Source organism: Streptopelia decaocto, assembly GCF_964273445.1.
Source record: "Streptopelia decaocto genome assembly, chromosome: 3".
In the NCBI taxonomy this organism is placed as follows: Eukaryota; Metazoa; Chordata; class Aves; order Columbiformes; family Columbidae; genus Streptopelia; species Streptopelia decaocto.
Window position 1 is genome coordinate 89,959,737 of NC_138656.1, and position 26,226 is coordinate 89,985,962.

Consider the following 26,226-nt stretch of genomic DNA (forward strand, 5'->3'; position numbering starts at 1 on the left):
GGGAACATAGCTGGTCTGTACTGGGACCAGTTGATTTTGGTCAATGGAAGGAGATAGTCAGCAGGTAGTCATGACATGTGTTCTAGGCATCAGAATTTCTTAAGTCAGTTCCTCCAAACTGTGCCAACAACACAGGAGGAGATATTGCAGAAGCAGGAAACAGATCTGCCTTTCCCCCAAATAAGGCCAAAAAAGAGGTAACTCTCTGAAAATGTGAGACAAGAGCATGAGTTTTAGAAAAGACTACGTTCCCCCAACTCCAGCGCTAGCATCCAGTCTTATAACCTTGCTTGGCTGTTCCTGATGGGGACTTTTTATTCCACACTAAAACACTGTCCACTGTCAAGAATGATGCTGAATCTTCCTGTATACTGCATCCATTCCTGGATATCACATTTCAAAACTGTTCCAGTAGAGCTCGAAAACCTACAGGAAAAGGTCACAAGGATAATGGGAGGAATGCAATGGCTCTCATGCTAGGTAAGACTGAATAGGGTATGACCTTGCATCCTGGAAGAAAAACAATCAGTATTGAAGTGACAGAGGTCTATGAAGTTGTGAATAGCATAGAGGCAAATAGGGAGCAATCATATACTGTTGCTCATAAAAAAGAACTAATCAGAATCATATTATTTTATATGACAACATATATACTAGATGACATGTCATTAAACTGTATAACATTGTCTCACTGTGTAAGAGAGGTCAAAAGTATATGTAAAGAGTATAGAAACAGGTCCATTGGTGGCTATTAAAATTAAGACTCAGATGCAACCTTTTGTTCTAGAGGTTTCTAAAGCTTTGATTTTTCACAAGCTGGGAAGACATCTCAGGGTAAGACTATTAAGTAAATGTCCTGTTTCTTAAATCTTTCGGTAAATACTGCTGAACGACCTTTTCCAACACTAGAAGAGTAGGAAAGATTGACCAATTTAAGATCATCCTGTTGTCCCATTATTGTGGAACAGAGACCACCTCCAGTACTGGGGCTAAAATAGATGCAGGGGTGTTGGGTTGAATGTCAGGGTGGGGGATCTTGGCTGGGACTACCAGGTTTGATCTTGGACTGAGTGGGAGTAGCTGGGTCCTGAGGAGGGCAGCAGCTAGCGTGAGAGTGACTAAGACGTGTTGGAAAGGCTGGACGGGCAGAGGGAGGGAACTGTTTTGGTCAAGGCAGGTGATGGTGGGGAACCCAAAGCCAACTGAGCTGTAAGGGGGGCTCATAGTTCAGCCACGCAGCTGTGGCTCCACCCAGGTGAGCTGCAACTGCACATAAGGTTGCTGAAACAAGGCCTGACAACAGGGTATTCCCAGAAATTTCCCATCCTTGGTGTCAGCGTGTGCAGCTCATACACTTCAGATGAACCTGACAGAGAGTTGTGTGAGAGTGGTGAATGCATCTAAACATGCAGCTGTGGCAACTTGAGCTAAAGTCATCTTTCAGTTTATAGGGAGTGGACTGGGAAACAAGAATGTATAGATGATATCATCGCTACACTGATGATCCTGACACCTAGTTAAAATGTTGGTATCTGAACCTGAAGAGGATCCTAAAGCACTGAAGCAGCAACAGCAGAAAAAAGGCACAAAAATGAGTGAGGGAATGAGGAAGGTCATTTATGACAAGAGGCTGAAGACACTTGACCTGTTTAGTTTACCAAGAAAAGCACTGAGATGACTTGATGATAGTGCACATCTTTTGGAGCAGTCAATGCACTGGGCACCACAGAACCGTCTTTAATGAAAAGGCAGAAATTTGTGAGTGTGCACTGAAGCCTGACAACTCTGGTTAGAAACAAATAACACATTTTTAATCATGAGGGTGAGAGCAGCCACTAGAACAATGTACGAAGCCTTCAGCTCATGAGGTCTTCACTCCAAGCAGTGTTTCTGTCCGAAAGGCATGCTCTAGCCAAATACAAAATACACTGCCCCTGCCAAATCCATCCCTGAATGTCATGCCAGTTTTATCCTCAAACCTTCAGGGGGTTTAGGAGCAGCTGAAACTGGCTGGGTACCACACTATTCCTCCCTCTGGCACCTTTATAGTCCTCAAGGTCCACCTGAACACAACCCTTCCCATACCTAGCAGACAACCTGCACTTGCACAATGCTGCTAACACGGCTGCTTCTGGTACTAAATAAGCGTCTCCTTCACATACCATTGCTGTGAGGCAGCTGCCATCCCCACTCTTCCCTATAAACACTCACTTGCTTTCCGTGTAACCCTTTAGGGGACACCAAGGTTTCCTTCAAGCTGAGAAATCACAGAACCACAGAAAGTTAGAGATTGGAAGGGACTTTAAAAGATCATCTAGTCCAATTCCCCCGCAGGAGCAGAAACACCTAGATGAGGTTACACAGGAATGTGTTCAGGTGGGTTTTGAATGTCTCCAGAGAAGGAGACTCCACAAGCCCTCTGGGCAGCCTGTTTGAGTGTTCTGTTAGCCTCACTGAGAAGTTGCTTCTCAAGTTTAAATGGAACCTCCTGTGTTCCAGTTTGTACCCATTACCCCTTGTCCTGTCATCGGTTGTCACCGAGAAGAGCCTGGCTCCATCCTCATGACAGTCACCTTTTACATATTAATAAACACTAATGAGGTTGCCCCTCAGTCTCCTCCAAGCTAAAGAGACCCAGCTCCCTCAGCCTTTCCTCATAAGGGAGATGCTCCACTCCCTTAATCATCTTTGTTGCCCTGTGCTGGACTCTCTCCAGCAGTTCCCTGTCCTTCTTGAACTGAGGAGCCCAGAGCTGGACACAATATTCCAGGTGCGGTCTCAATCCCCCGGGGTGCACCGAGGGGACATTTCCGCCACCTCACCGCGGACGCGGGCTTCCCCGAGGCCGTCCCAGCCCCGCGGCACCGTCCCCCGGCGGCTCTAGGGTCCCGCGGCCGGGCGAGCGTTGCCCGGGGCGGCGGCGGCAGGCGTCGCTGGGACGCCCCGCGGTGCCGGCGTCCGGTACGGCCGGTGCCCGCCGGCAGGGCTGGGTGGTGCGGAGCGGGCGGGGGACTGGGCGTGCGTGTCGCCTATGGAACTCCCGGAGCCTCCAGCTCCGCCCTGCGCCTGTCCGTGGGCTGGGGCCGGGCGGGGGAGCAGCCCCGGCCGCCGCCCCGCCCCGCCATGCCGCAGCCGTAGGCAGCCCGCGGCCGCTCCCACCCCTCGGCCTCCGCGGCCTCCGGGCGGCGCGGCGGCGGCGGGCGCGGCCCTGCCCTGCTCGATGGGCAGCCTGCTGAGCGGGGTCAGCTTCAAGGAGCCCACCACGGTGGAGGACTGCGACTCCACCTGGGAGACCGACTCGGAGCCCGAGGCGGCGGAGCCGCGGCGGCAGGAGGGGGTGTGCACCGCCGCGGGAGGCGGGGAAGAGCCGGCCGAGCTGCCCGCCGCAGACTGCCGGCCCCAGGAGCCCCAGGCGGCTCCGGCGCCAGAGGAAGGGGAGCGGGCAGAGGCGGACGCCACCAGCCCCGAGCAGGTACCGCCAGCGTCGGGCGCGACCCCGCCTCGCCCTGCCCGGGAGGAGCGGTCGCTGCGGGGGGAGGAAGCGGCGGGGACGGCGACACTTGGCAGCGGCGTCTGCGCCGTGCGGCGCCGGGCCGGGTGCTGCTGCCGCTGCCCCGCCGCGCTCCCCGGCACCGGAGGACGGGCGGAGCCCCGCCGAGCCCCGGGCCGTGCCGGGGCAGCCCCGCTCGCTGCCGCCCTCCCCGCTCTGCGGCACTCGCCGGCCGAGGCAGCGCGGCGGGGGGATCTTCCCGGTGCTTAAATAGCGGCGGTGGCTTGTGATACACGAGCCCTTGATCTGAAATAGGAATGGGCCGATTTGTTCTCCCCCCGTCATTATGGTAACCTACTCTTGGGAGAAAATTGAGGCCTTGAAGTCACTGTCAGTCCCTCTGCTGCTGTTTCCAGAGATTTAAACTAAATGTAGTCTTGAACTTGGCCTCTTAATTCAATGGGTTAAAAATCTGAATGTTGGGGTCACACGTGGCAGTGGATTTGTGACTCTTTGGTGGGTCCGAGGTGAGGAATTTTCAGAGCAAGTTTCTGCCTTTTAGGACCCTTTAAAAATGCTGGCCCTAAGGAAATAAAAGAGTTGCTTTGCCAATTATTCTATTGGAATTAGACCTGATCGCAGGGTGGACCAGCCATGTGTTTTTTACCCGGTTAGATGTATTATTTTTATATTTGTTTCAGCAACTATGCAAAGTAAATAAGTATAAGCATATTTTCCTATTTTGCTTGATACGTGGTGATACTAATGCCTGATAACTGTAGGTCAAGCGGTGTTGCTTGTTCAAGTGTGTTTTGGCTGTGGGTATGGTCAAAGCTGGTGTTGTAGAAGGAAGAATGAAAACAGCTGCTTGGTTGCCATTAATGTGCTATTGATAAGCACTGAGGTGGGCAATAATAAAGGCAGATGTTCAGTGCAGTCACTGGGAACTTCCCTTTTTAGGCTTTGGGTTTAACCCATTAGATGTGTATTGCAAGGGAGTGGTGTGAATTTTTTTTCTTGTTTGACCTTTGGTTTTAGTGTGGTGACTTATTTTATGAGATTGAAGAATATAAGAATACAAAACTTTGTTGCAGTATGGTTATAAAGAAATTACAAATAAAATAACGTTGATGGTAGCAAGTTGAAGTCTCTGTACACTAATGCTTCTTTTTCTGCTTTTCTTCAATACATGCAGCTTTTGCAAGCGCTCTCTGAAGTCAGTGAGATGATTTCCATTGACCTTGATGGGCTCTGGTTGTTTCAGGTCACAGCTTCTGAACAAGTTCTCACACATGTGTACTCTCTCTAAGCAGGCTTCTGTTTTGGGATTTAGTGGCTTTACATTGAAGTTCTGAGACATAATAGAAGATGGTTCAAAAAGGTCTTAGAACTGCAATGTAGCTTGTCCATAACTATTCATTTTCTTCCACAGGATGCAAGGATATCAATTAAGTCAGTGTACACATGACAGATAGTCTTTGCAAATAGTGTGATTTCCTGTTCAAGATGAGTGGTGTCTCTGCATTTTCATGTTCAGTTACTCATTTCATCCTGTGCTAGCACTTGCTAGGTTATTTTGAAGTGTTGCATTTGGAAATGACAATCAACCTGTTGATTTAAATCAAATTCAGTCTCACTGGGAGGATATTTCATAGTCTTGCTATTGTGTTTTATTTTATTTTTTAAATTTAGGTTTAAAGTGTGTGGTGTTAAGTATTCAGCAGGGAGATTTTCAGTGTTTGACCAAACAGTACGCAAATAAATGCACTCATTTTCGTTTATGTTCCTGAAGTTCATAGTGAAAAATAATTGTTACAGTATTACATGAATTTGCTATTTAATGTGTTTGCGTATAATTATTGTCTATTTTCTAACTGTTTCAGAGTGGTGATGGAACTGAGCTGACGGCCAAGCCAAAGCGAAGCTTCTATGCAGCAAGAGATTTATACAAGTACCGACACCAGTATCCAGTAAGCATATTTTATGGTTTAAAATTGTCTTTTTAGTAGGAGACAGAACACAACCCAAACATTCCTGAACCTTTGTGGTGACTAATATGAGAAATGAGAATCAAAAAGCTGATAGAGGAGCCCAGCGTATGCCAGTGGGAGAGGAGTGAAACTAGTGCAACATCTTTTCATCCCAGGTTTGCGTGCAAACACACAAGGTGTATGAACCTGAGAACAGTGATAGGAGCCCAGATAAAAGGATTATACCTTGAAGATTGAAGATGGTAGATTATAGAGTTTGGACTTCTTTTTGTTTGTCTCTCAAGTCCCTTGAGACTGATGTTAAGGGGCTGCTATGCTTGCTGCTCTGCCTCAGTAGGAGAAGATACCAGCCAGAAGAAATTTGCAGATCCCTATACTGAGTCTTTTAAGTGCATGAGTAAAAACTCTGTGGTTCCTAAAACCACAGAGGACAATGTTTTGTCCTCCAGTTATTCAAAGAGGACAATATCACTTTCTGGATACTCTTGATGGGTTTTTGTAGGTTGATAATTTCCTATTTCCTTTCTTTTAGCAGAACTTTAAAGATCTTCGATATCAAAATGACTTATGCAATCTCCGCTTTTACAAAAATAAAATCCCGTTTAAACCTGATGGTGAGTAGTCTGTGGCAATAATGATGATAACAAAAGAATGCTCACTAATAATAGTAACAAAGTGAAACTGTAGTAATAATTACAGTGCTGCAAAATTAAAGGTGGCTAGTTATACATTGTATGACTTGAGCCTCCCATGTTAGAGTAGCATGTTGATAACACACAAGCAGGTTATGCTTAAAGCAGAGTTTGCTTTCACCCTAGGGAGGTGCTGCTTTTCTCATGCATTTTCAGCATGATGTAGTACAGGGCGTTGTTTGTGCCCCGGCTTTACAGTAGTGACACAACCTTTGTTTAATAAAAGATAAAGTTGCTCCACCATGCTGCACAAACTCTTGCTGCTGGAATAGGAGTGGCAAGGATATGGGTGTTATCCCTAGTGCTGTGTAAGGGAAAAAGAATGTGTTGTAGCTACCTCATTATCATCATAACAATAATAAAATAATTTCTAAAAGTCCCTAGTGGCTCTGGTAATGGAGTGGGAACCTCATATGTGGGGTTCTGCACAAACACAGGATGAGCTGGAAGGTGAGAAACCCTGCTCTAGAAGGAGTTTGCAGCCAAAGTGTGAGAGACAAGAGGATAGCAGGCAGATGGGAAAGCAGAAGGAGGCAATAAAACAGCCTTTATTGGAATGGTAGACACAAATGTTGTCACATGAGAGATTAGCCATTGGCAAAATAAATTTTGCAGGCCAAAAATAAGCTTTTGAGAGTTTAGAAAGAATGATGAGGGGGTTACTTTGAAGGTGTTTGCAGGAAGATCCTTTCAGCATGAGAGCAGCTTGGGAGGAAATACTGAAGTGGACACTGGAGTACAGAAGTGAGATGTGGAGGCTGCCATTGGGCAGAATCCTGTTGGAGGCAGGATCAGTCTCATAGCAACAAATGGATTCTGCTAAGGTAGGAAGGGTCCGGTCACAAAAGGCTTTAGAAGTGAAAGCATATTATTTTTGTCTGATGTTCAGAAAAGGGCTTCACAATGGAAGAATGCAAAGCAAGAAGAAAAAAAAAAAAGCCATGCTCTAGAAACATGCTCTTAGCAGCAGCATTCAGAGTAGATGTGAGTGTGACAAGAGGACACTTTTCAAGGTCAGGAAAGAGGATGTTGAGATGTAAAATGCACAAGTGTCGCGGTTGAGACGGACAAACGACATGGACCAAATTCTTTCAAGATGAAAGTAATAGGTGCCATTTGGTCCATGTCGTTTGTCCGTCTCAACCGTGACACCCAAGTTCTGATAAGAAGCTGGATGGGAAGGGGTGTTATACAGAAGGATGTAAAGATGTACATGTAGGAAGGTTGAAGATGAGAGCTGTTTATAGGCAAGACAGTGATAGTATCCTCAGCAAGTGAGAAAAACAGGTTATGTGAAAGAAAGATAAGACCTTCATTTTAATCATCTTGAGCTTTATCTAGGTGTCCACAGGCAGATGCTGGAGACTCTGTTCTTAGATTGGCTGGAAGAAAAGAGCTGTGAATTACCAGTACAGAGGTAGCAAATTCATGAGATGTTACACAGAGAACAGATACAGAAAGAAAGAAGGGCACTGAGGACAGTGTCAACCTGAGGACCATATGACTCTGAGACTTAAAACTGGAAAAGGTTGGGGGAGTGATCTTTTAAAGGGCAAAATGATAAAGGAATTCAAGAGGCTTGACCAGGGGAAAAGAAGAAGCTAGAGGAGGGCTTCCCTCCTAAAATTTGCAAATAAAATAATTTAAAATTGTAGGTGAAAACTACAGTTGGTGGTGTCAAAAGTAGCCGATAGTCCAGGGGGGCTGAAGTGTTGATGGCTGTGAGCTCTGGTTATGCCAGAGTTTTATTGAGACAGGGGAAGAGTAGCCACCACCTTGACCTAAGTCTGGGTCTGTGAGAGCATTCAGAGGGAACCTAAGCTACCACGTTAGGAACTGAAGTACCGTGGAATGTTATTTAAAAAAGACATTTCCAGTGCAACGCTAGATCTGAACTTTAATTCCATGACCTACAGATTTAGCTTGTGGTTCCGACTCAGAGTTTGCCTGACTCTCTGCCCTGGAATTGAGCAGCAAGTTTTCCAATACTTGAAAGGCAGTTATTGTGAAAGCTGGACACAGGTTGGTGATGACAGGACGTCCTCTTAGGGAGGTCTTTTTCCAACCTTGCCTACACTGGAAGCCTATCTTCTTAGCAGCCCCCTTGACTGGCTGCTTTCTCCATTTCTTGAAGAAAAGTTCTCCCTTGTAATTCAGACCCAAGTGGAAATTTTCACTGAGGAGGGAAGGAGATCTGATATATATAGCAGGAGACTACCTGCATGGAGCTTTGGGCCTTGTAGGCCACTCATGTGCTGTTTGACTTTGGGAGAGGCCGTGCAGCAGTGATAAAACTGTTGTTGGCTTCAGAGTAGAAATAGGCTGACACTGAGCATTCATTCATGGAAAGAGACTGGTTTGGAACAAGAACTGTCCTTTTACGTACTTCATGTATTTGTGCAGTGCCTGGAAAGGAAGAGCCCAGGCCTGTGACTGAATTTCATGGGTACGGTCTCAGTGTGAGGAATGATGATTTTCCTTTTACATGTACTTTGTCCACTTTTTCTATTACTGTGTTTTTTGCAAGAGGAACTGACTGAACTCCACAACTGTTCTGAGACCACTAAAAGCTGAAATTGTCATTTGTTGAGTATGACCTGAGGCTTCATGGTTGAACTCATGGCAATGGTATCAACATGCCCGGCTACACCTAAATGGGAAAGGTTTCCAAATCTTAATATTGTTTGCAGTTGGAGAGATTCATGGAATGGGAGATTTCTCAAAGACCTGAGGCTTTGCTCTACCAGGATGAGCTATATATATAGATACATATGCAAAGTTTTTTCGTGTTAAAGCAATGACAGGTGATTCATGATCCAGTAGTATACCAAAGCGGTTTGTTATTAATAATTGCCAGTCAGTGTGGTAAAGGGATCTAGGACATGAGAACTTTTTGGGAAGTATGTTTTACAGAGGTTATTGTCACATGCCCTCTGCTGGAAAGTAATTCAGTGTAAGTCATTTGGTTTTATTTGTATTAAAATTTGATAAATATTTTATTTTACATTAGGTTTTAGTAATTAATTTTAAATTGAAACTGATTTATTTATGACTGTAACAGACCTTATTTCACATAGTATGTGCAAGGGAACTAAAGCATGCATTCTATCATTATGTTAACGTAGCATGTACTTATGTAGCTGAATGCTATTTTTGACGACTACCTAACAATTCTCAAATTATTTTTATGCAGGGGTTTACATTGAAGAAGTCCTAAATAAATGGAAAGGAGACTATGAAAAACTGGAACATAACCACACTTACATACAGTGGTTGGTCACTTATTACCTATTTCTGTTTCAAAGCGTTAATTTGATTAAGTGTTCATATACTGTGAGCCATAACACGCTTTTTCTTTCAACAGGCTTTTCCCACTGAGGGAACAAGGTCTGAACTTCTATGCTAAAGAATTAACTACATATGAAATTGAGGTAATACAAGTTGAGCTCAATACAGATCACATTAATTTTGATACATAACTGCTTTTTGTTATGTAGAGTTGTTTTATACAATGCAGAAGTACTTGCTTTAGTGCCACTTAGAATTTTGGATGTATTCTTTGTTTATTAGGAATTCAAGAAAACAAAAGAAGCAATTAGGAGATTCCTTTTGGCTTACAAAATGATGTTGGAGTTTTTTGGAATAAAACTAATTGATAAAACTGGAAACGTAGCACGAGCTGCTAACTGGCAAGAAAGATTTCAGCATTTGAATGAGTAAGTAATGACATGCACTCCACTCTCTAGAATTGCCACAGAATCTCTTTAGCCTTTTGTTTTCTAGAGAAAGGAAAGATGTGTTTTCCAAAGATTGCCAGGAATAAGAGAAAAAGAAACAGTCAGTGCCTGGTTTGCATCTTTATGTGTATGTCCTCCTCCCCCTTTTCTTGGTTGTGCTCTTCACCCATTACCAGTCTAATTGACATCAGTGAATTCCCTGAAAATACACCTTCAGATGGTGCTGAAGAAGATCACACTTGCAAATTAATTTGTTTGTCATGATACTGAACTGGTTTTCACCTGATCCCAAACCACTGCTTCTCATTTGGAAAGAGTGAGTGGCTTATCTTTATATTTGTATTTCTTTTTGAGAAAAATCAAGTTCTCCCCACCTGTATAGAAGCTAAATAACAAGATTTCCCTCCCTCCTCAAAACACGAAATATTATGTATTTAATACTTTTTAATTGCATGCTTAACTGGAGAGGTTTAGATACACATTAAGTCAAACCTGAGCCCAACTTTCAGCGAATTACATCTGTTGCTTTGCACTGAATTTTGTCCCATGCAGATTAATTGTATCAAAATCTCTTTTCAGATCTTGTAATTGCTTTTATAATACCTTGGACCTTTTAGCTGAAGTGTTTTCTTGCAGTATTTTGTTCTCCTGTCCAAATGAAAGCTTGTAGGTAGAATTGCTGATGAATAATTTTAGGTGAATAATGAGAATAACTTGTTATTAATTTTATTTAAATATTGTGTGAGCCAATATGGGTGTGGGTTCAGACTTAGATCACAGATAAAACAGGTTTTCAGGAAGCCCAAATGTTACTCACTGTATGTTTTTACATTGCAATTCCTGTATTTTCACCAGTGAGTAGCTACACAGTTTTAAGTCAGGGATTGTGGCTCTTTTTACCTAATTTTACCTGTATAAAATTAAGGCATTTAAGTTTTACTGTTTACTTAGGTGTACTTCATAAGGGAGAGAGCTCTTCACAAGCGCTCCAGAAGACAGGTCGTTCCATTTATCTTAGATGCTTCTTATGACAGTGGGACTTGCTCTCCAGAGATGCCTGTTTTTCTCCCAGCACTGACTGTATCGGAAGCACAGGTAGTTAGTCCAGACAAGAGACCCAGCTTAAGTGAAGTGCAGTGAAACCTGTTCTGTAGCTATATTACTGCACTACACTACAAAATCTGTATTTTAGAAAGTGACTGGTTTTCTCCTCAGAAAGAATATATGCAGCAGAAGGAATCAAAATCACTACAAACTTAGATTTTTTTTTTTTCCAGCTTGTTGCTTCAGTGCATTTTACAGACACTAATTTTCACTCACAACATCCTAGCAAAGGAGGTGCTAGCAAGCTTTAGCAGCTGTGAGAAATTAAAGTACAGGAAGCCTCAAGTACACACCTGAAGTGATAAAATTGAGTGAGGAATTGCAGTTCCAGTTCTGTATCTGTAAGGTGTTTTTTTCTGATTCAATGGATTTTTTTTTTTTTTTTCACCCTTTTCTTCCAAAGGTCTCAACACAACTACTTGAGAATCACTCGAATTCTGAAAAGTCTCGGTGAGCTTGGATATGAGAGTTTCAAATCTCCCCTGGTAAAATTTATTCTCCATGAAGCTCTTGTGGAAGATACCATTCCCAACATAAAGCAAAGTGCTCTAGAATATTTTGTGTATACTATTAGAGACCGAAGAGAAAGGAGGAAACTCCTGAGATTTGCCCAGCAACATTATACACCCTCAGAGCATTTTATCTGGGGACCCCCAAGAAAACAGAAGTCTGAGGGAAGCAAAACAAATAAAAAGCCAGCATCTCCAGTTTCTGTTAATAATAGTTATATTTCTAAACATAAGAAATCAAAAGAGCCTAAGAATACATCAGCAGGTGGAAGCTCAGCTGGTAAAACAACTGAAGAAAGAAAGGTAGAACTCACAAAAAATGGGGAAGACAATGACCAGAATGAACAAGAAATGAACTGTGATGCTGTTAGGCAGAACAACAGTGAAAAGAACAGTGATACTGATACTGGTCTGCTTTCAAAATCGGAAGAAATTCATAATACTTCAGACAGAAAGGAGGACGCTTCTCATTCCAAAAGAGATGATGAAAATCTGAGCAATGACTGTGGAAATCACCCAGGCACTATACAGAAGGATTTATGTGACACTGAGAATTTGTCAAATAACACATCAGCAGATCTACCAGATAACCTTGATAAGGATATGCTTTCAGGGGGGACCGCCACAAAAAACAAGGATGAGCTCAAATCGTGAATCTGAGGTTAAAAATCATTATATTTCATACTGAATGAAGCAAATTATTCATTGCTCCTTCATTTTGGGTGAAATTTCCATCTAGAGTAGTATAAAATGTTCATGAAACTATGCTTATTGTGAATGCAGCAGATTAGGCTTCTGTTAGGTTAATGAATTTTGTTTTTTTTAACCTCAGTTTAACAGCAGTCAGCGAGGTGTGGCTCTTTAAAACAACTGTGGAAGTTCAAAGCCTAGAAATTAATTTTCATTTCCAGACAGTTTGCATAGAAAAGTTTATCTATTTTTTGCCATTAAATTAATCCAATATTTTAAAAAAAAAGTGTAACTTATTAGAAAGCCTTGGAACAACAGAATTTAAAGTTTCTTTTAATATGCTTTAAACGTTGATTTCTTTTTATGAAATAACAAAATTATTTCGAGAGCACAGTTTTTCTGTAGTGCATTTTTTTTTAGGAACTATGTTAATGTTTAACAGCAGTATTTGCACAGCATCTTTTACCTTAGATTAGCATCCTTGTCAGAAGGACTTAGTAAGATATCAAAATGTCCTATGCAGCTGGGTATCATTGTACATTGAATAAAAGTTTAGCTTAACTGAAACTGTATCCACAGCTTTTGGGTACAAGGGAAGTTGCACTTTAGACTACTTTTAGTCCCTGTTAAGTTTTTTTTATCCTCTTGACTCATTTCTTACTGCTACTAATCTGGGGGGAGTGATCTCTTTGATCACTCACATTTGGTCTCAAGGTGGAAGTTCTCTGTTGATCAGCTGTAACAAAACAACTCCCCAGCTGGGTTCAGCACCTGGAAAGCCTCTGGAGAGTTGAAAAGCAGTGCCTTCGCCACAAACCACTGCGTCATCCTCGAAGCCATCAGGGGAATGTCACCAGGCCTGTCCAGCTGGATCTTACCTAAACTTGGATCTTCCTTGGCCAGTTTTGGGTAAGCTCTGCACAATGCTGAACCCCCTGTTGCTGGTCTAGGAGAGGAAGGCAGCCCTGATGCCTCCTGCCAGCTGTCTGTTTCCTCCCTTTGGTCTTTATCAGAGATCTTTCATGGTTTAATGTTATTTTGATCATAGGCTGAAACCTGAGACAGGCCAGTCTGCTGGCCCAGCTGGAGCCCAGCAGATGGGAATTGCCCAGTTAAGGTCTTTCCCAGCTTTCTTCACTGAAGGGCTGGCTGCCTCTTCTGACTTCATGCCATTCAGTCAAACAAGATGGTACCCAGCAAGTTACTTGTGTAGAATATGAATTAGAGAATAATGCAGGCAGAACTCAAACTTTCTACAGTCCTAAAATAGTCTCAAACTTCTGTATGTATTTTCTATTCAAAAGTGTATATATTATCCACTGCCATTACTATATTTTTGATGAAATGTTATAAGGCAAGTGGCTGACTCCAGTTTGAGTACAAGAGTGCTACAGGACTTTATTCAAGTCTTATAACTCAAAATGACGAAGTTTCCAGGGGCTTCAGAGCATAGGCAAAATGTCTTGTATTGTTCTGTTTTGTTAATCCCCACCATGGCAGTACATCATCCGTTGCTTTCCCCAGGTAGCATTGTACCCTGCACTTGAAGAAAGATCCCCTTGTTCATGTTTGCCTCTGTCCTTCAGAGCAGAAGGGAACAGGGAATGCTGGGATAAAATTGGTCTGTCTGATTACGGACTCTAACCCCACACATCTGCACAGGAGTGACATCTTTATGTTCTGCCTGTGACTTTTAAAATCTTGAGTGCCCGACCGTGCCAACTTAATAGCGTTGTTTTTACATAGTTATTTATTGAATTGCACAGGGTAAACTTATACCCTGTGTTTGAGGAACATAACTATAAGGTAGGTAGTTATACGGAGCCTTCAATTTATGGACTTTAGTATTAAGGATAAACACTTTAAAAAATGAATAGTGTTCAAGTGAAATCAGGAATGCTGGGAGTGTTATGTTTATAACTGTAATTTGATTGAACATAGGACTAAGGAAGTGATCGTCCCCATGTACTCAGCACTGCTGAGGCTGCGCTTCGAATCCTGTGTTCCATTTTAGGCCCCTCACTACAAGAAAGAAATTGAGGTGCTAGAGAGAGGTCAGAGAAGGGCAACAAAGCTGGTGAGGGGCCTGGAGCACAAGTCTAATGAGGAGCAGGTGAGGGAACTGGGGCTGTTCAGCCTGGAGAAAAGGAGGCTGAGGGGAGACCTTATCACTGTCTACAACTACCTGAAAGGATGCTGGAGCACAGAGGGTGTTGGTCTCTTCTCCCAAGTAACAAGTGATAGGATGAGAAGAAGTGGCCTCGAGTTGTGCCACGGGAAGTTCAGACTGGATATTAGGAAACATTTCTTCATGGAAAGGGTTGTCAGGCATTGGAACAGGCTGCCCAGGGAACTGGTGGATTCACCATCCCAGGAGGTGTTGAAAAGATGCATAGATGAGATTCTTAGGAACATGGTTTAAACCAGAAAACTCCTGGGGTGCACATCCCAAAGATGTCTCTACAGTATGGTATTATGTTATTGCGACACAGATTTCACCTATACCTGCTTGCTGGTTCTCCACTCATCATTGTACTTAATGTACTTTTCATCTGGCAGGGCTGTCTGCATTAAGGGCCCAGTGTATCTGAAAATACAATCAAAAACTTTGGGACTCAGGTCCTTATTAACTCTGCAGTTATTTCTTAAATCTGCAACTCAGTGTGTTTTTGTCGGTTTTCACAGAAGTGAGAAGAGTAATGGTGTACCAGTTGCCTACAAAGAATTTTGGGGATTAGGTGCATGAGGGCTTTTGTGTCAGGTGGGCTCCTGCACTCTCTGATCTTTGTCATACAGCCTTATCAGCAGAATTACTCCCAAGAGGCACTTCAGCTTTAACTAACAAATTCTGCTCTATGTAAAATGCGATGGTTTATAATTCTTTCCATGGAGGAGTTGTTTCTTCTGATTTTGCAAGTGTTCAGAAGAAGGGTTAATTGCAGGGCAATCATGCAGTGTAGCATCCCACTGAGATCTGTGAGTATCAAGTGGATGCACTGTATGCATTTTCTTACAGGCATGGCCTTAGGAGCCAGAAGCACCCTGTGCTTGAAGTTTCTGAGTATTGACTTTCAGGTTTACAGTACAATATATGTTAAAATTATTGTTTTATCATAAATGCTAGTACTTCATTATTTACCCATTACTTCAGAAACTGAGGATGTACAAAGAAAGGATGTTTGCTCACTGTTAAAATTGGTTTTGTCTCGCTACGTGCTTAAGTATTCAGGAGTTTCTGTGTACTTACTTCAGTAATGTATTTTGGCCCAATGTTTTACTAGATTCTGAGTTATCAGCTTATCACTTGAGCAGAATCTCCCATAGGGGGGTTCTTTCCCAATGAGTAAATTTGATTTTAAGTATCCTATGGTGAGGGAAAATGAATGTACAAATTGACAAAATGTTACTGAGAAAACAAATTCAAGTGAAGGCGATCATACAAATCATGCAAAAATGCTGCACTTTAAGATCAGTTTCAGCTCTGTGCTCTGCTGTCCAGGATCTAACTGTGCTTTGGTACCTGAGACTGCACTGGCGCAGGGACTGCAAGCTCAGGTATGTGATGTGAAGAGCAGTTACGCCTGTGCACATGTCTAGGATCAGAGCTGAGCCCTTAGTCTCCATATTGCTTGTATTTAAGGGCATGGTCCTGAAGGATGCTAAAAATATTTGCAATAAGCCTTTCAGAGCTGTTCCCTGGCTTGGTCCGTTCTTCAGTTTCATGCTCTAAGATTACAGCAGTCGGATGTGTTAGGTATTGGTTCAGTCATAGTTAATATTTAATGTGACATAGTGTAAGCCTCCTTGAATTATTCCAGTATAATTCTAAACATCTGCATATATTTGTGCTATAACCAGAAAGTTTACAGACTTCAGAATCTCTCTGTAATTTTGATGGGTAATCCAGTAAGGTAAGTCAAGGGAGATTTAATAGATTTAAATGGAAAACAGCTCTTGTTTATTTTTAAATAAATTTTATTTATATCTGTTTAATTTAATTATGTTTTTGAACCATTCTTTTCCTGATAGTTGTGATGGTAATGATTTGTCTAGTGGCTGAGAAGTGGGGTAGGGGAAAGTCTGTGTTGGGAATCAAAGGGTGAAACCAGACTACTGGTTCACCTGTTACTAACAGACCACTCAGTAACAGCCTTTTGTAATTATATCTGTGATACATGCGTAATTCTTACAGACAATTCCTAAAAATGTTTATGGAGGAAAGGCAAGTCCTCTTAAGTAAGGCATTGCCCAAGATAATAGCACGGTATTTAGGAAAAAAATAATCTCGATCAAAATTTTTATAGAGATGGAAATAATTTTACTTCTAGAAGATAGAATATTGCTTATTCTTATTGAAAAGAAAATTATCACAAATACATTCATGCAAAACTGATCACAAATTACAGTAAGACATACATGTTTAAGTGAAAATGTAACTCTCATTATGCCATATTTTTACAGGTAATATCATGTTGAATTTCCTTGACAAAAGCTGTATTGATGAATCAGATGCAAATATGTGAAGCAAATTTTGTCACTCGTAAGAGTGTGACAATATCATGCTAATGATGGACATTGTCCTAAGAGCTGCCACTGTGGATCAGAACAAAAGGTGTTTCTAGTTTTGTATCCTGCCTTCAGCAGTGACCACCAACAGATGGTGTGAAACAAAGAACAGATAAGGTGACCCCATTTTTCTCCAGGAATTTTGGCATTTTTGAACACGTGGTTTCTTTCAGCCTCCACAATCCCTTATGCCTGTGAGTTCCATGTTTTAATTGTGTTTTGTGCGGAAAAGGTAATTTCTTACGTGTCTCAGATCTGTTTATTCAAGAATCGTTAGTGCATTTGAACACAGTTGCTAAAAATACTGTAAGATGAACAGTCATCCACTTCAAGTCAGTTTTTAAAAGCCTTGGGAGATTCTAATGATAAATAGCTGCTTAGGCAGAAAATGTCCTCTATTTCTGTCCTTAGGCAGATGTCTGCTTAGGCAGAAAACTTGTCCTATGTTGATGACAGTATTATCTTACTTGTCCCTTCTAAATAAATTTTTACACATAAATCCTTTTGTATGAAGTATTAAAAGCCAGATTCCATCTGCAGAACAGATTATTTTTTTCCTATCAGTGCAAAAACAAGATTCCTAGCCCACATCTGAGTGAGGTACCTCTGGGTTTGGAGACACCGGCATCAGTAGGTGTAGCATTGTGATCGTGTAGAAGATGGACGTACTATCTGGGGTGTTGCGAGGACCATACTCTTTATTCCATATTTTGGTAACTTATGTTAATACGTGTCCCCAGTTCCAACTGCAATTGGAGTAACTGCTCAAAAGGTGTTTTTGATGGCCATTGGAGCCTGAAAATGAAGGATGGGTCAGAAAGGCTTAAGCGTGGGCAACCCACTTGCTATTCACATCATGGCCAACAACATAGATTCACTCCTAACAGGTGTGCAGCCCTCCAAAGAGAATGCGAATTGTGTCTCTAATATTTCTGTGCTCTGTATTGCCTATGAACTGTTTCTTTTCCTATAAACTGTGTTCCTTTTACAGCCCACGTTAAGTATGCTTATTGAAGACCATTGGGGAAAGCAAGAGTTTATTTAAAATAAATATATTTAATACATGTCATACCAAATGGACTCTTAAAATATAGTTCAAAAGCTATACAGATCAATTAAATAGAGACCTCCTGTGGCTTTACACTTTAAACCACCTTTATTTTCAAAAGCATTAAGCAGTTCACTATAAAACAACAAACGTGAGAATTGGCAAATTGTTCTGAAAGAAGTCTCCTTAGAAACTTGGCACTTTTAAATTCTACCACACTTACGAGTCTAGTGGCATATTCATCAGCTAAAGTTTATTGTGAAATATACTGAATGTATTTACTACTGTGGCTAACTATGTGAAAATAATTGTTTTGCAGTAAAAAAGGTTATGGCACTTATATTTTTGGGTCCTGCTGAAGCATGTTTGCTAATCATTAGTTGCTCTTTTTTCTGTGTTTTAACCTATTTCATGGTTGTTTGCCCTTTATGCAGTTTAACTTCAGTGACAGACGATTAGGTATAGTTTTGCACTGATAAAATTTGGAAATATCGTAGACCTCATTGTTAAAATGTTTTCTAAGAAAAAAGTGCAGCAAAACCAACTAAAACCCAATGATTTTTACTTGCAAAATGAAACAGCTACATGTCAGTTTTTATGAATGGTCCTGCTCTCTTCTCTGTATTCCTTTGCAGTGTTTAATTACAGAATGCTGTGCATGTTTGGTAGTACCAATACCATATGTATGTGGTAGGAGTGGTAACCAGTTTCTGGATTTGTAATGCACTATAAAGATATATTTTATAATTCTGTAATTGTATGGCAGTGTTATGCCAAAAAAATTGTACAAACATAAAAAGCAATAGTTTATGTTGCTTACTGCTATATTTTAAATCGTTTGTAATATGAAATACTTGTATTTCCTTTCAGGTAAATATATTTTTAATAACAGCAGCCAAAAACTCTAATAAAACTTCTTCATTTAGCAGCATTGTTTTAGCAACATGTACAACTGTTGTGTAGCTCTAATGATGTGTAATTGCTGTTCAGTGCTTGTTTGTACAGTCTTCTGTAAATGTATTAACACTTAAAAGTAGGGCATTAAAGGCTCTGGTCCTCCTTTTTTGTTGTCAGTGGCAAAACCACCATGGATAGCAGAGGAACTAGGGAAGGCCCAAAGCCAGCTGTACTAAAATTTCGGGGGTGTTTTGGTGTTTTTTTTCTTTGTTTGTTTGTTTTTTAATTTAAGAAAAATATATACTATGAAAACACTGTTAACATTAAAGGGTAGAATATCCATGGTGATCATGTGGGTAGAAACCCTCCAGAGCAATGCCAGTAGCTGGCTGCTGCTGCTGCTTAAACTTGGGAGGGAAGCATTTAACCTGCTGGTTGTATTTATCCTGTGCTGACACCGCAGAATTGGGCAGCTTCAGCTCGTTTTCCCCCCCCCCCCCGCCTTCAGTTTTGTAGTACGCTGTTATTGACATGGTGGGACTGCAGATTTATGTAGCTCTATAAAGAGCCCAGTGGGTTCAGAGAGTGTTTCCTATTCTCACACGTTTCTCCTCAAAGCCAGGAGAAGCAGATGCTCCTTATGCAGAAGGAGGGCTTCGTGGATGGTCTGTGTCTTGAACAAACCTTGGCATTAGCATGGCTGGATTAACTTCCATGTTGTCAGGTCACCCAGGGATGGGGTGAAACTTGTAGGCAACAACATAATGTGTCAGTGTGTTTGGTTACCCCCAAAATTCAGGTACAGCTTCCTAAGGCAATTGTGATGGTTCATCTGCCACTTGGCAAAGACTGGCTGCAAGGCAGTTACCCTCTTCTACCCTTAGAGCATAAACTTCACAACTTAAGTGTTATTGCCTGTATGGACACACACAGATATGTTACCGGCTGTTGTACCAGCAGCTCCAGACTTTGATCGCATCTGCAGTAAAAAAGATCCTTCCCGTGTGAGCGCTGACCCCCAGCAGCACCACAGCCACTTCTGAAAAGTTTTCTTGGGGCTCATTGCAAGGGTAGGAGCATAAGCTGATATCCCAGATCTACCTGTCCCTAGATAAATTAAGACAGACCAGCTTCTGGAGGAGGTGGGACAAGGGGGTGATGGGCTCAGCACCCCACGCCTTGCCTGCAGCCTCCCGCAGCTAAAGTGGCAGGCGCCCACTCAGGAACACAGTGATGCACCATCAGTCAGTGCCTTTGGGTCAGCAAAAGAGCTCGCTGCTCCATCCCCACATCTGTGAAAATAATGACGGTGGGTGGAAGTTTATGCAGAACTCTCAGGGTGGATATTCACCTGCTTTTCTTTATTTTTGGGGAGTGAAATCTAGGAAATGTTCAGCTGTTGGGGTGACATGGGGTATGCAGATCCTGCACCTGTGCTGCTGGGGAGAGCAGACAGCAAGGAAGGACCCAGATGACAGTGCTGGCATTCTGTGTGAGGAGAGTTGGGAAGCACTTTGATTATGCACAGAGCAGACAAGTGAAATAAATCTCAACTACCTTTGTTGTTCAGGGAGTTAAACTGCAAGGTTTTGCTTTGATTTTGTTGTTTTGCTGAAATATTTTTCTAACTGAGCTGCGCCATAAAATTGGGATGAGAATATTTTATTTTGACATACACGGATGATCTTGAGCAAGGCCTAAAATGTTTATAACAATCATATTAATTGTGAAAATGTGATTTAGCTAACAAAACCTGGGAATACTCTTCTTAAAATTGAATTTTAATGGATTTATTTTTCTTTGCTTGTCTGGGTTGGGTAATAAAATGGAAGACAAAATATTAAATATCTTTACTCCCTGAGGTCAAACAGGTCAAATATTATTACTTCAAACTTTAATCAGCAAGTGTGACTGGTGGGTATCTCCAGTTTAAAATTAATCCTCCAAAGAAACAGCAGAAGTATCTATGCATGTATTTTGCAACTAAATAAAGATATATAATGACATTGCTTTTAAAATGTTAGCTTCACATATCTTCTGAGGTGGATTACGTGACAGGCACAACTCTAGTATGACTTTATTGCCTCATTAGTACCCAGTATGGAGGTTGCACTTCAGCTCCATTGAGCCCATTCCTTACAGAGTGGCTCCCTTCAGTGGGGGCTGGAAGGGTGGGTGTTCAGAAACAGCGGGGTCCCTGGTTTTATTCCCGTACTGGAAGGCTGTCACTCCTGGCTGGTACGGAGAGGAGATCAGGCAGAGTCTGGGGTCAGGGTCATAACATAGCCCTGCTCCCCGGCTCTCCAAAGATGCTGCAATCAAACATGCCTCATTTCCTCACCAGGAGATGAGCTGGTTTGGTCTTCTCAGAGCTGGCCTGGGATCTGGGGCTCATGGGCTGGGGCTGGACAGGGGGCTGTTTTGCCACAACACTGGGGTCTGATTCCTGCAGGTCAACTTGTGAGCCAGGTAGATTTACTGACCTGCCTTAGTGCAATTACTTGCAGTAGTTGCAGCTCAGACCTTTCCCTACAGTTAGTCTTGAATTGCATATTATGCGGTGAGCTTAAAAATAAAATTATTTTCCAAGAATTCTCCCTATGTAAAGCCAGTGTACAAAGATTTAATTATGCCCAAGTGTTTGCCTTATCTGATAAACTCTTGGAATGCTTTAAAATATTTTTATATTGTATATGCAATGCATTAGACATTTTTGCAGGCAATATTCTGTAGATGTCACAATTTCAAGGCTTACTGAATGTAGGAAGAACATTTAAAATTCAACTGGCTCTTTCTATTTTTATTTAATGTATAAATCAGGCATAATTCATGCATAGTTCCTTCCAGGTTTAGGCATTTATTGAGCACTATGTATGGTTATAAACATTTTGTGGCAGCTGTTTTAGATTTCAGAATAGAAACAGAAAGAAAAAAAGAAACCTCACATTTTCACTTCTCCAGTTTCCTTTGAAAGCTTAAACAAGGAAGCTTCAAAATTTGAGCTTCCAAATTGGCAGCTGAAATTAAGGCCTTGAATTACTTCTGAGAACTAAGAATTGGAACCTTCAGTCCTACATGTGACCCTCAGTCAATTGAAGGCAAATCTTTAGTAGTTAGTTAACTGAAAATGCAGAAATACAGTAGAATTTTCCAAACCTGCAAGGCACATAATGCTGATACTCAGTAAGTGCTCTATGGAAGTCTATGAAGGGTTTCTCTGCATCCAAAGGAAGTACAGGAACAGTCTAATTCTTCAGTCAGTTTTGGAAAGGTTATCTTGAAACCCCACATTTTAACTCTTCACTTAAAAGTAAAGAGTTCTTTCTTTTTTTTTTTTTTTTTTTTTTCCACCTTCTCTTGCTGTAAGGACACAGTAATAATGGCACCTTTTTATGACTTAAATTGTAAACCAAACCCTTGTGATGCTAATGTGCATCAACACCACCGCCCATACTGGTGGTTGCTTCTTACTCATTCTCAGCGCCATTGCAAGCTCAAAGCTGTCACTGCTTGGTGATTGTGTCCAACATGAGCTGTGACTGCCCAACACCACGGAGCTGACCCATGGAACTATAATAGCACTGGTGGCCACGGTCCCTCACGTTCTCTGTCATTGCAATAGAAGTGATCACAGCCAGCTCTTCAATGAGGAAAGCTGGATCTGAAGTGGTCATCTGCTTTCTCATCCCCCTCTCTAAATTTGGTCCTTTTATAAAGCGATTGAATTTTGAGGCAATTCCCAGCCCCTCACCTCCACCCCAGACCATGCACGGCCTGGTCCTGGGTGGGACGCTGCTTTCCAGGCTGCAGCAGGAGCCTCACCTGGCGGCTGGGCTGTGCTGTCCCTCGCTCAGCTGCTGCTCCCCTTCCTAAAGCAGAACCAGGCTTTTCCCAGCTTTGCAGGCTGCACTTTTTCAGTGATGTGTAGTGTCAAGGCAGCGCAGTCTCACTGACAACGAGGAAAGGCCACCATTTCCCACCTTGGGAAATGGAGACCCCAGCCTGTGTGGAGACCACCGTTCTTTTTAAGGAAAGACACATGCACAAGTGCTTGCAATTATCCTTCTTGTGGCTTTATATGAAATTCCCCAAAAGACTACATTCAGGTATCAGAGTTTGTTTATGGTAATGAAGGCCCAGTGCCATAAAGCTAGCAAGAATATGTCCCAATAGTGCTTTTTAGAAGCTTTTCACCACTTTGGATAAAATGCTGCTGACAAAATTTCAATCTTGTAATCTCCTGCAACCACCAGATAATTAAGAAATGTTGCTGAATCACACTGGCGTAGGGTAAGTGCCTCCCTGGGGCGTAGCTGGGAACACCAGTGCCTATTTCAGATGTGTCCCCGAATGCAGCAGATGTGAATGATTAAGTAACACACCCTGTGGCACATTCTCTGCTGACTCATTTGCCGCACTGCTACTGAGATAATAGGAGTCCTACCAGGTAAATTTGCAGGAGAGGTTGGCCAGAATGTTACAAAGTTATTTTCCTATAGGCTCAGAAGGATGATAAATTTATATAGTAAGAGTCACATTGTAGTTCAAGGATCTTTACTGGGAGAATCTGACTCCTCTGGGACCTGTTTGTTGGAATTAGAAGTAGGATGAAGGCTGTGCCAGAGACTCTTCTTCTGTTGACACCTGAGCAAGCATCATCTGCTTTGTCAAAAATAATTTGGGAGATTAGATGAATCCCAGTCTTTTGGTGTGAGTAGCCTAAGAGCAAAGGTGAAGGTAGGACCATATCCTTTAGTATGAAATAAAAATATTTAAAAATATAAAATAATAATTTAAAAAAAATTGTATTGCAAATACCCTAAGCTGTCTTAACTAATTAAGTCAAATGTTTCCTAGATGCCTTATGTCACTCTTCTGGGCAGGCCCTGGTGGTAAAATTCCAGCATCAGGAGGCAGATAGGAATTTAAGAAATGTTACAGGGTTCTGCATGGAGGGGTGCTGAGAGAAAAGTCACAGAAGGGAATCTGCTGGATTGGAGGGTTTCTGACCAAAGAACACCATTGCGGTAAAGGCTTGGGGATGAAAAGAGCAGCTTCCATGCCACTATGAGACGGGCTGTGTGTAGACTGGATGTGGGTGCTCCCCTCCTCTCTTACGTGCTTTCTTAGCCAGAACTGACTTGAAGATAAGTAGAAGTGATGAATGTTTCACAAGAGACTCAGCCCCTGATCCCTGGGCTTTGCCTGAGTTATTCTGCAGCTGTGCCTGCACCCAGCTGTACGTCTCACTGAAACCAGACAGATGTCTTGACTCATGGCTTGACTGGACCTGCCTCATCATTATTGTTATTTTTCAATTTTGTAGCTAGACAAGGGAAAGAGTAGATTAAACAATGTAATTGAATAGGTTTTGCTGTGAATGTAATAGGACAGACTGCTAGTAAGACACTTTGGTTCTTTGGACATCAGCCTGGAGGGTCTCTGCAGGTCTTCTTCCCTTCTCAAACTCCCTCATCCCACCACCACAGCCCTAAAGCATGGCACCAGCCAGAGCAGCAGCTGTGAACATCTGCACCACTACTGGTGCCTGTTCCCTCCTGGCACAACAGCCCAAGAGCCTGCTGACTTACAGCATGTCTCCACAGCTGATGGATTTGCCTGCTTTACTGGGATCTCGCTGTCCTGGCTTTGGGCTGATCCCACCTCCCCTGCCTCCCACTCTGTCTTATCTGCATTCCTTTTCAACAAAAAAACTCAGGAGACAGCCAAAATGAGGACCAAAACTAATGGTAGTTGTACATTTTTAAATCGTATCAATGTTCACGCCTATTTTAATGACAGTGCTGCTAACCCCAGCTATGTTGCGATCTTTCTAACTCGGGTGGTCACTTGAACAATACTGGAGACTGCCTCCAGCCTGCAGATACCACCCCAGGCTCAAAGAGTCAAAACTCAGAGCAAACACCCAGAGCTAAAACAAGGTAATCATCAGAATGTTTAGGATTTACGCAATGCTATTTGCACAGGTCATGACAGTATTTCAGTTTCTGGGTTCATTTGGTGCTGATTTCCTCCTGATTTTGCAATGATAACTACCAGCAAGATTAGAGAACCTTTGCTTCTCTTTTAGTTTTAAGTGTCCTATGAAAGAGAATTAGCAAAACCAGCTGAACCCCTGAAGTGGCCTATTTTCACAGGTGAAAACTAGGATGCTGTTGAGAGGTTAAGGTCACTATTTGAAAAATAATCCTCAATTTCTGAGATGAAAGATTGCTTGATATTTTGCCTCAAGTTCGCTTTGCCTCTACCTCTCATATATCTACAGTGAAAGCTGAAAATATCTCAGGATGAGTGGGTGATGGATGGCTTGTAAAGAAATGCGATGGCACCGTAGGAAACTGATGAGATGCTTTCTGTGGAAGCCAAGCTGCAGGACAAGAGAGGCAATTCACAAGTGGCAGAACAGCTGGCATCTCCAACCCACACCATCTGGATTTGTGTGATTTTGTAATATTTATTGTCACTAACTCTGAGAGGAATATGAATAGAGCTGGCTGCAAGTGGAAATGAGCTGGCTTTTCAATAGAGCGAATTGTGTGCGGAGCCTTGGCAGGGACACGTAGCAGGATGAGCATCTGATACCAGCCGGCCAGCCATGAATCACCACTTGGTTGGTCAGGCTGGCTGCAGGAAACAACAACAGAATATTTTTCAGTCAGGCAAGGGAAGCCCTGCTGAAAAAATGACATTTCAAATCTATCATTTTGAGAGGAGAGATAGAAGATTGCCAGCTCCCATCTTTAGTCTGAGGCTTGTGAGAGCTGCATAATTTTTTCCTAAGAACCTTTGCATCAAGGGATGTGGGATTACTCAAGAATCTTACACTTACATTAAAGAAAGTCTTTCTGGGTCTTATGGTTAAGAAAAAACTATGACCTACCTCTACCTAACAACCACAGAAAATGGAACAATGCCTGAGTGCATTTTCTTAAAACTTCTTTGAGCCAGTTTGATGGTTTGGGGATTCTTACGTGTGATTGTAAATGCACCAAGTTGTCACTGCTGAGACTATTCATGTAGGTAGCATGATTGCTGCCTTAGGAAACTGTTATCTAGAGGTCCCTGTTTCATTCCATGAACACTAAAGGGAACACTGCTGCTCCTAAGACAACTGTCCCAGTTGAATGCTCAAAGTGGGACAGGAAAAGTTGAGGCTTTTATGATTCTGTTCTTCATCTGTGAACTGGGATAACATGCTTTTTTGTTCTTTCCTGCAAATCAGCCAAAGGATCAATTATTCTTCTTCTAATACCATGATCTGGTAATTACATGAAAGCTCAACCTGTCTTTTATTTTAAAATGTTTTAACTTCTTGTGGGAAAGAAGGAAAGCTTAAAACTTTTAGTCTGAGTTTAGTAAAATAAACTTACTAAGGAAGACAAATAATGGCATCTTCCTTCCTTCCTCCCTCCCTCCCTCCCTTCTTTCCTTCCTTCCTGCCTTCATTCCTGTCCTATGTGTTTTGGGAACTGACCTATTTT

General features: G+C 42.2%; 1 protein-coding gene across 7 annotated transcripts in view; it reads left to right on the plus strand.

Moving 5' to 3' along the window:
* Positions 1 to 25,836, plus strand: part of OGFRL1 (opioid growth factor receptor like 1) — a 93,362-nt gene extending 67,526 nt beyond the window's left edge. For 3 of the 7 annotated variants that reach the window (XM_082048580.1, XM_082048579.1, XM_082048581.1), the window contains 6 exons: positions 5,374 to 5,460; positions 6,014 to 6,095; positions 9,367 to 9,445; positions 9,538 to 9,604; positions 9,744 to 9,889; positions 11,418 to 20,747. In XM_082048580.1, coding sequence (XP_081904706.1) covers positions 5,374 to 5,460; positions 6,014 to 6,095; positions 9,367 to 9,445; positions 9,538 to 9,604; positions 9,744 to 9,889; positions 11,418 to 12,177 — 1,221 coding nt within the window. In that variant the 3' untranslated portion in view covers positions 12,178 to 20,747. Of the gene's footprint in view, positions 1 to 3,130; positions 3,473 to 5,373; positions 5,461 to 6,013; positions 6,096 to 9,366; positions 9,446 to 9,537; positions 9,605 to 9,743; positions 9,890 to 11,417; positions 20,748 to 25,010 lie in introns of those variants that run through there. The other 4 variants (XR_014183640.1, XM_082048577.1, XM_082048576.1 and 1 more) reach the window with 4 other exon arrangements.
* The last annotated feature ends 390 nt before the right edge of the window (positions 25,837 to 26,226 follow it).